The sequence below is a fragment of the Macadamia integrifolia genome, chromosome 1 (assembly GCF_013358625.1).
Source record: "Macadamia integrifolia cultivar HAES 741 chromosome 1, SCU_Mint_v3, whole genome shotgun sequence".
Taxonomy (NCBI): domain Eukaryota; kingdom Viridiplantae; phylum Streptophyta; class Magnoliopsida; order Proteales; family Proteaceae; genus Macadamia; species Macadamia integrifolia.
The window spans coordinates 7,711,241-7,721,407 of record NC_056557.1 but is presented as its reverse complement, the minus strand read 5'-3'; the positions used below and the strand labels follow the sequence as shown (position 1 = coordinate 7,721,407).

Sequence of the window (10,167 nt, the reverse complement as noted above, 5' to 3'; positions counted from 1 at the left end):
TTTTTTTTTTTTTTTTGGTTGAGAAATTAATAACTTCTTTTTGAAATAATATTGGTTACATCATCATTGGGATAAGAATCGAAAACTTATAAGGCAACTCAATCAAGGAGTTGGTGAAAGATGGATTGTTGTTATCCATATTTTCTGAGAAGGTTAAAACCTAGTTAATCTTTCAAGGTACACACCAACAGCAACAACAAAGCTTAGCCTTATCCCAACTAAATGGGGTTGGCTACATGGATCCGTAAGTATTTAAAAAAAAAAAAATATTTGATTTAAAAAGAGTTCTCATTACGAATTCTAAAATAAGGGATTTTAATGAGAGAAAGAGAGTGTGGATCCACCATTCTTGTCTTGGCATACAATGGAGTCTACACATGGCCATCAATTAAAAATAAATTTTCTTTTTATAATCACTACCTAACATGATTAATCAAATTTCGAACTGTCATAATTGGAACATTCATGGTTAGGAATCTTCTTTATATATCATCAACAAATTTTTCTTGCTGCACTTTTCATCAAATTGTTTTTTGTTGCAAATACTAAATGTCATGTGAAATGGATTTCCAAGAATAGCGAACATATATCCCTTTTATAATCATTATTTTAAAATCAAATAATATTTGAATTAATAATTATTTGCGGATAAAAACTGGTTTTTTTTATCAATAATTGTTTTTTCCCACCTTTATTTTTTTAAGGATTAGAAAAAATAATTATTATCCAAAGATCTAATTTTTACCCTCAAATATTAATTCAAGGGAGAAGATTCTCTAAAAAGCAGTATGACCCCTACACGAAGACGACTTGGGTCACTAGGAGCATTAGTAAAATTATCAAAAGAGGTGGGATTTTAACATTTCATGAGGGGTAGAGCCACGCTGCCTTTTACTAGTTTTCTCATTAATTCCAATTTGACAAGGGTTCTCTGAGCTACATCATACTCCGTGTGAAAATCGTCTACAGTCGCTGCATCGGTGCAGTGAGCATCAGATGGTTGAGAACATCTTGGGGTGCATGTCCAGATGCTCTCATCCGTCCAATGCTCATCGAACCTCATTGCTCACTATAGAGGATATGTACTCCACGTGTCACTGTAGGCTCAAAAACAATTTTCCCATTAAAATTTTATTTAGTTTTAAAATAGAGCCTAAATTAATCAAATTCATAAGGTCTAACCAACCGGTCTGACCTTAAGGGAAACATGTGACTTTAACATTAGATTTGGAATTGTCTTTTATGGTAACATAGAATTGGAATTGTCAACCCTCTCGGTATCATGAAAAGATTCAAAGGTATATCCTTTTCAAATTATTCAAGATTTTGGATCAACGAAATATGCATATAATTCTTCCGATCAGGCCAATACTAATGGAAACTAGGGTTAGTGCTAGTTTGAATCGATTCTGATCGATTCTTCAGCAACGCTAAGACTAGTCCAGATCTTAATAATGGGTTTTTAATCTTTGGTTTCTGTCAATTTTAATCAATCAACTAAAATCCTAGAATTTGAATCGGCCAAAATCAAGATCAGTCACAATCGATTCTGATCCAAATCGATCAATTATACAAATGGTATTTGCCAGGAGAAGTAAATTTCACTGATTTTTTATATTTTATTAAACAAAAAAAAAAAAAAAAAAAAACCAATTCAAAAATTAGATCAAACATGATTAGAAAACAGGATGCAGAAATCAATTCGAAAGGATTCACCAAAAAGGAAAAGAAGTGGGGGATTCACCCGATCTGATCAGATTGAGATTCAGATTCAGATTCCTCAAATATTGGGTAATATCATATCGTTATTATAATCATTAATAATTTAAAATACTGTGGTTGCCGTGTCATCTAACCAGTTCACACCACTAAAGTGAAAGTGCGCAGAAAAAGAAAAAGTGCTTCTATTCCTCCAGTATCCGACGAAGAAGTTTGACCAATTAAAACGAAATCACAGCAAATCACAGAAAGAAGTAAGCATAGGAATTGCAGATTTGTAAGTAGAAAGTGAAACCCTAATTCTAAACCTAAAGTTCTTCCTCTGAGTTGATTTGTGGAAGAAAGAAGTTAATAACGAAAACAGAAACCTTACCATCGGATGTATATTCACGTTAGAACAAACTAAAGTAGACGTATCTATCGCGTCGCTTCATATTCTCGTTCCATTGTTGAAGCAGCTATGCAAAAGTCAGGATTCACCGATTCAAGTTTAATGAGAAGAAGCTCTACCGTTAGTCATCATCTTCTTGAACTCCTCGAAGTTAACATTTCCATCACCATCGGCATCGACGGAGCTAATCATCTTGGCGCAGTCGCGTAGGGAACACTTCTCCCCCAAGTTTTTCATCACCGAGTGAAGTTCCGTCACCGATATCAACCCATTCTGATCCCGATCGTACATATTAAAAGCATCTCTCAATTCCTTCATCCCACCAGCAGTACTCACATCTCCGTTATTACCTCGGCGGTGGAAATTAGCAAATTCTTGGAGGTCGATGAAGCCATCTCCATCAGTATCAATCTCAGCCATCATCCTTTGGATTTCTTCCAGCGAAGTCTTGGGGCCAATAGCATTGAGAACATTGCCAAGCTCCGTGGAAGAGATCTTGCCATCTCCATTAGCGTCGAATCTCTTGAAGACTTTCTCTAGCTCTTCCATGTTCTCCAGATAAACGGAGGATTTGAGGCTAGGGTTTTCAGAACTCATCGCGACTACCTTCTCGTGAGGCTGAGCAGTACTGGCTTTGCTGCTACTACTACCAGTAGTACTTCTTCTTTTGGGTCGAAGAGACTTGAGAGAGAAAGAAGAGAGATTTAACTGCATTATTGCTTAAGACCTGTTTGGTATGTGTACTTAATATAGTAAGAGTAGCGAAAAGGTCACGCTTCACGGCACGCGGTTTTCGACCGCGTTAAGCGATAAAGGTTACTAGGTGGAGTGAGTGAGTGAGTGGCTAAAGCGATCGGATCCCGGCTTAGGGTCTCTTTTTCCTTGTGTTGGTGGCCAATTGGCTAGGGCCCTTTTTCCTTGTGTTGTTGGCCAATGGCCAATTGGCTTTAATTGCTGACCACTACCTATTTTGTGGAAAGATGGGCCCACCATTATGGCCCGGAAGGGGATTGGGGATTAAGGAATCTGGGGAGTGGAGGAAAGTGAGGTGCCTAATTTTGGGAGGGGACTTAAACTTGAGAACTAGTCCAAGGCAAAGCTTCGAGAAGGAAGAGGGAGAAACCAAGTCGGTCGTGACAATGACCGCTACCTGATCGTAACGGTTGAGGGTCGTGTTCAAAACTTAAAAGACAGTTCAAGCGAGGGAATATGTGTGAAAATGTAGCCCGGGGGTGTCAATAGGTTGGTCCCACTTTTAGTTTTCATACTGTTTGGAGGTAATCGGGGTTTAAACGGGCTAATTGATTAATCTAACTATAATCATATTAAATGGGTTTAAAAAAGCTAATTACGCTAAAAAAGTTGGTCACCAATTGGACATGATGTTCATGGTTGATGCTTGAGTCTAACATGTCTAGTAATATATTGAAATGGATTCGAGCTTCAATTGGTGAATCTTAAGTCAAGTATGTCACAATAGTCCAAATTTGACCTTTTTAACCAACCAAAAAACTTAGGGAAGCAAACTTATTATTCTTCATCAGTTCAACTTTTGTATAGAAGTTTTAGAAATCGATAGAAATCAACAAAAAAACCAATCTAAGAGAATGATGTTTATGTATTATTTTTATTTATTTATTTATTTTTAATATATGAAAAACTGTTAATTAACGGATAATAAAAACTATTATCTAACGCAGATGGTAAATTGTGGCATGCAAAAACCAACGCTCATGATGAGGTCTTAAATTTGAGTCTCATGGTTGTTATCTACTTTTTCTCTCTACCATAGTTAGTAAGTTTCGGAACATCATTGATAACAGAATTTGACGTAATAAAATACGTATGGCAATGAGAAGGGATTTTTGAATTTATATATATTTTTAAATAAAAATACTGTTAAAATAAATAATACAAAAAATATAGGTAAATATAAAAAATACGTGTTTAATTCGACATCCCTTAAAAAAAGTAATTGTTTCTCGTATATGACGTTTTATATGAAAAAAAAAATGAATTTGGCATTTAAATGTTCAGATAGGCCAAAAATACACGTCTAGTATACATATTTACTAACCTATAATGGAGTAGTTAGAGTTTAGAGATAACTATCGGTTGTAGTTAAAATTTAGAGATTGAACCCTAATCAGTTTGGTTGAGATCACTATTTAAAAGAAATCATGCTATATATATGTAACCTTAAAAAACAAAGGAACTGAAGTTGAAGCTTCAGCGTGACAACTCATCATCAATCATTGAACAAAAGCAAAGGGAAAAAAAGACGAAGAAAGAGAGGGAAGGACCATTGACACGTCTCACATGTGAGAAGAAAGAGGATGGTGTGGTCCACAATCCACATGGCATAGAATAAGGAAGGGGAAAAGCTTTGTCCGATCGCAGGTCACATGTGGATGGATAGACCGTTGGAGTTTGTTATTTTATGAGGGGGAGTAGATGCATGTGTTGTTTCGAATATCCATTGGGTTCTCTCAATTCTTTAATTCACGTAACGGTTGTGAGTTGTGACCCTCACATGGATCCATTTTATTTCGGTTATAAATCTTACGCGATCTCATCTATAATTATTATCACCGGAAAGACTGGAAAAAGGAGAATAACTCCTTTCTACGTGGAATTATGACCCTTCTCAGACCCCTATAGTGGTAGGAGTTTTCTGTATTAATTGAAGCATTAATAAGGATGAAATTTTCGTTTTTCATAATGGATGGAAAGGTCATTTTACTTCTGACTATTTGTAGGGGCCACTTTATCTTTTAGGTTTTTTTTTTTCCTTAATTTTTGTTAATAATTTTCTTGGAAGATGGAACTCTAAGCAAGTGGCATAGTGATCCCCAATGAGGTGACAAATCGATTTCTTACATTGGTGGGTGGGATCATTTAATGTGAAAAGACAGGGATGGTAACTTGGTAGTGTATCCTGCCTTGTTGAGACCATAGTTTTAAAAATTCAATCGGATCATATTGATATCAGCCAACTCCCCTTAAATGGTAATTAACATTACTAGTCTCAATCAACTTCGCCATTTGCTTATAAGTTTTGGGATCATCAAATCATGGCGTAGTGTAAAAATGCAACCCTAGAATGATGCAAAAAAGAATAAAAATAAGAATAAAGAATACACACAGATTTATGAAGTTCGATAAAATTTCCTACATCCTCGGTGAGATGGTTTCCTACATACAATGCACCTTCCATCTTTATTTATGAAGCTATGAAATATTCTTTATGAATCCAATTGCAGAGTCATATCTCATGGATTAGGAGGTTCTCTCTTCACTACTAGTGAAAGGAAACTTGATCCCAAAGATGATAATCAAAATATGAATAAACTTTGCCATTGCTTATAAGATAAGAATCATAATAGTGTAATTTATGTCTTTCCGATTATTTATTGTACAATGCAATTCGTGACATTAAATTAGCTTTGAAGATGAATAATCGACAATTCTTGATATCTTCTATTGGGAAAAGGTTCCCCACTTTGCTGATGTGAGAATGATCTCTTACACCACACCAATGGTAATGCATTGAGTGATTCTTATCAATACAAGGCTCATAAGTATTAAGAAAAAAGGAGAAAAAAATAAGATTTCCAGATTTAGCCTTTTGCACTTATGAAGAAGTTATTCCATTAATTAAGAAATGAACTCTCCATCTTGTGGCCCAAAGAGGTGAAACATTTTCTGTCACGAGTGTAATGATGCAGCAGGCATCCGATGGCCAAAACGACACTGGGTGAATGCGGCAGACAATAATCACTCCCCAATAAGAGGCTACACACAAGCATCAACAAATATGAATTTTTCATATATCACAGGGGTGGGATCATTCTTTCACTTACTCTTGTGCTATCTCCACTCTGCAATCACAATAAAGATAAAAATTTCAGATCTTAAGTGGTCAGTGACTAATGGCCGACTCTATGTGAAAAAAAAAATTTCGGGGCAGTTTTAACCACTCATTTTAAGTGGTTAGAAGATAGTGGGCACTGGCCACTTGTTTGGTCGGTGTGACTTTATAGGTCAAGGGAAATAAAATCCTGCTTGAAAGTTGAAATTATTTCAGGCTCAGTCTCATTCAATTTTCATTTAATTTTGAAGAAGCCCAAAAATCCCTCAATGCCCAAGCATTTTCTAACATTTTGTTCGTAGTTTTTCGTCACGTTTTTTCCCCCTTTGATGATTCCATGGATTTCTTGTCGGTTCTTACATGTTCTTTTACTACTTTTTCTTTTAGGATATCTCACTTTAAATGAAATGTATTCTTTTCAACACATAATGGAAGCATTCAACACCAACTCAATCTCGATTTCAATATTCAACGAAAACATTTTCTTGCTATTAAAGATCACATCACCCGTTTTCTCTTTCACCTGAAGAACAATTAGCCTTTGCCACCTATTAATGAATCACGAGAATGTTAATAATTTCTCCATGCTTTGTCGATTCAAAAAACTATTCATGCTATGATGGATTTATTTAAAGGGTTCATCTATTTATAATCGAGCAGATTACAAATAGAATTTGTAATCAGACATTAGATATTCTAGTACATAGTTTAGTTCAATTTTAATAGAGGGTAATTGACGTAATTTCATAATATTAATCAAGAATTAAAGTATCGGTATCGGTCGTCGTATCGATCGATCAAAATTAAGATACGTATCAGAAGGTATCGTATCGTATCGGAGATACGCTAAGATACGCTAAAGATACTCACATAAATGGATAGGAAACACTTTTTTATAAACATTTGCATAAAAAAATAGTTAAAAAAAGTTATATATAACATGTATTATGCATAAACAGTAAATTGAGAGTATCGCACTAAGAATCCAAGGTTTGTAATTGTCCCATAAATGTAAAATCATTGTTCCCAAACTTGATTTCCACTTTAGTTAGAGAGAAAAATGATTGGCAACAACTTTGGAACAAAAACACCTCAAAAAATTATGTTTTTCTAAAAAATTACCCATTTTGGCCATTTTATGACCGTATCGGTGTGTATTGATCGATACATACCGATACACATCGATACGTATCGATACATACCGATACGTACCGATACATATCGAAACGTATATTTCACTTTAATTTTGAATTTTTCATAGAGTATCGGTACGTATCGGTGAGTATCGGTGCGTATCGGTGTGTATCGTAGGATACGTATCAATACATAAGGGTTTTAAAATTTTCATGATACGTATCGGTATGTATCGTGCCGATGCCTACCGATACGGGTATGTATCGACCGATACGGCATGATACGCACCGATACTTAAAACCATGATATTAATTGACAACTATTAATTGATTTCCTTTCTCCAAATTCATCCCCTTAGTTTAAGGGTATATTAGGAAATCCAACCCCAATATCCCATCCCAATCTTCTTCTTTATTCACTTTCCTAATTTAACTATTTCACCAAAAAAACAATGATATGCTTAACTCATTATAGCAATAAAACCAAAGATTGCACTTTCTTTGAAGGAGATCGAGTGTTTCATGAAGAAGATTGAGAAAAACAATAGTTACACAAGAGAATTGTTGGGTTTGATTTCATATTGCGAGAGTTCAACCTATTACTAAGATCATGCATCATCCACGTGATTTGTCTTTCCAAATTCCCAATATCCAAATCCAATTAAAAAAATATATATTTAAGTCTGATATCAAGGAAATGATATGTATGATAGAATGATTGATTGTAACCTTTTACCTATTTTAGATTAGTGATATGGGTGAATTTAGATCTCTCACATAACAATTATAGATTAGTGATATATGTAGATTGCAATAAAAAAAAGGATTAATTGGTACTCATTTTCTTATTAAATAGGATACCCAAAATACTTACTTCATTCAATCTACACATATTCTATTGCAAACCCAATACCACTTTTCACATATGAATATAACTATCCCAATGATCTCCACAATGCTAATTATAGGGATGAGCTGGATCGTATAATATTGTGCTTTAACCAGGCCTAATCCAGTCCAACTCAAACCGGCTCTGATTTTAACCCTGATTTATATAATTTAATTTAGGATTATCATCCTATCATTTTACTCGGAATAATGAAATCTAGGTCATGGTTTCTTATGCTCAGAAATCAATATCTATGATCACTAATTCCAATCCAAATCAAACGATTAGGCGATCTGATTTCTAATTCTTAGTGAAATAACCAATCTGTTTAGGAGAGGCAAAACTAATATTTGATTCACATGTATTTTGTTATAGATTAGGAATGTGTTTGATATTTAAAAATAAATTGAAGTTAAATTATAAATAAAGTCATTCATATGGTATAAAAAACAAATAATTAAGAAACATGTCTTAATGTGTAAATTACAAGAAGTTCTTCTCCACCTGTGAAAAGTGAGTAACCGACACTCCCTTTATTATTTTTATGACGATAGATTTACCTTCGTACCCATAAAATACAAACTTTTAATAATTTTTCATTCAATTCACTAAAAGTGAAATGACAGTTTAATCCTTAAAGTGACAAGAATAATGATTATCTACTGATGGACATAAAAGAGAAGTTACAACGTATGTCGTATCCGCCAAAATGATAAACAAATTTACCCTTATTTAAACACTCTTTTCTTTTTCGAGCTTTCGGTATAGTTTTTTACAAAAAAAAAATTCAGAAATATTTTTAATATTTTAAATAATACTCTTGAAATAACTAAAGAACTATTTGGTAATTTCTATTCAGGATGATTACAATCTATTTTAAGCTCCCTCTTGTAACCTCACCCCCCAATGCCCTACCCTCATCGCCTTTTTCACAACCCTGCCCAACTTCATCTATGATATCAGGTGAATGTAAAAAACCAAAGAAACAGGTGATCAAACGATTCGTAGGAGTGAGCCAAAACAACAACTAAACAATTTCAATTTCTTCAACCAAAAAATTATTTATTCATTTATTTTAAAAAATCAATAAAAAATTAGCATAGAAATAACCAAAGAAAGTCTACAATCATTAAGAAACATTAAGAAGAGTTTGAAGAATACATTTACATAACCCAAGGGGGTAGCGCAGTTGATGAGCAACGAACTTGATAAGGGGGTGTTTAGTGCTCTTCACTGCTTTTAGTGAAAGTTGAATGGTTCTCATTCAACCCTAGTATAACTCAGTTCATGTAGTTGTGGGGTCAATATGGGCCCGTGGGACTAGTCAGACTGAAGGCTTGGATACCCGTCGTTAGTAAAAAAACAAAAAATAAATAAAAAGAAAGAAAGAATACATTTACATCAAATGGTATGGATATGATATTCTACGTGACCCAGTTCGGGATCAAATGACCTCAGCCCTACCTTACAAAAATAATGTCCAGCCCATCTAGCTCAGGCCAGTCTAGCCCATCTTTTGGATGCCATTAAAAAGCATACGTAACAAGGAACTCTTCATCCAAATTTGACTTTTTTGGTCCCACATTTTAATTTTTAGACAAAGATCAATACTTAACTTTGTCATGAACGGAAGCAAGAGATCAATACCTTCATAGTACACTCAAAGAATTAACTTGGGCTTCTTCTTGAAGCAAGGGATCAATAGAGCATCCCCTGTGCTCTTTTTTTGGTGAACAGATCAGGTTCACATATGAGAATGTTCCCATATGTCCCTAGTGAATTTGGAGCGAACTTTATAGGGTTTGATTTTCTTTCATCTAAACTAATACAGTTTATCATTACGTTGCATGGCTACAAAAAAATTTCACAAGGCTACGATTGGTATTCGGGTTATCCATTAATCCCTATTTTGCATTTCCTCACAAAAGATATATATATATATATATATATTAAATATATATATATATATATATATATGACACAAAGTTGGACACACTTTCTTCTTTTCTGGTAAGAGGCACTTTCTTCTTTGGGTATAATAGAACTCACCTGATCCAGACTTGGGTATATTATAGCAATTTTGTGGTATTTATATTATCATCATTTCTATCTTTTAAGACTTTGATTGTCTCTCTTTTTTCTTTTCTTTTTTTCTTTTTTTTTT

The 10,167-nt window shown here is 34.2% G+C and overlaps 1 protein-coding gene across 1 annotated transcript; it reads right to left on the bottom strand.

Moving 5' to 3' along the window:
* Nucleotides 1-1,886: 1,886 nt before the first annotated feature.
* LOC122074009 (calcium-binding protein CML24-like) lies at nucleotides 1,887-2,909 on the bottom strand. The gene has a single exon (XM_042638777.1). It carries the CDS (start codon nucleotides 2,822-2,824, stop codon nucleotides 2,210-2,212), a length of 615 nt encoding a protein of 204 aa, XP_042494711.1. The 5' UTR covers nucleotides 2,825-2,909; the 3' UTR covers nucleotides 1,887-2,209.
* Between the last annotated feature and the right edge of the window lie 7,258 nt (nucleotides 2,910-10,167).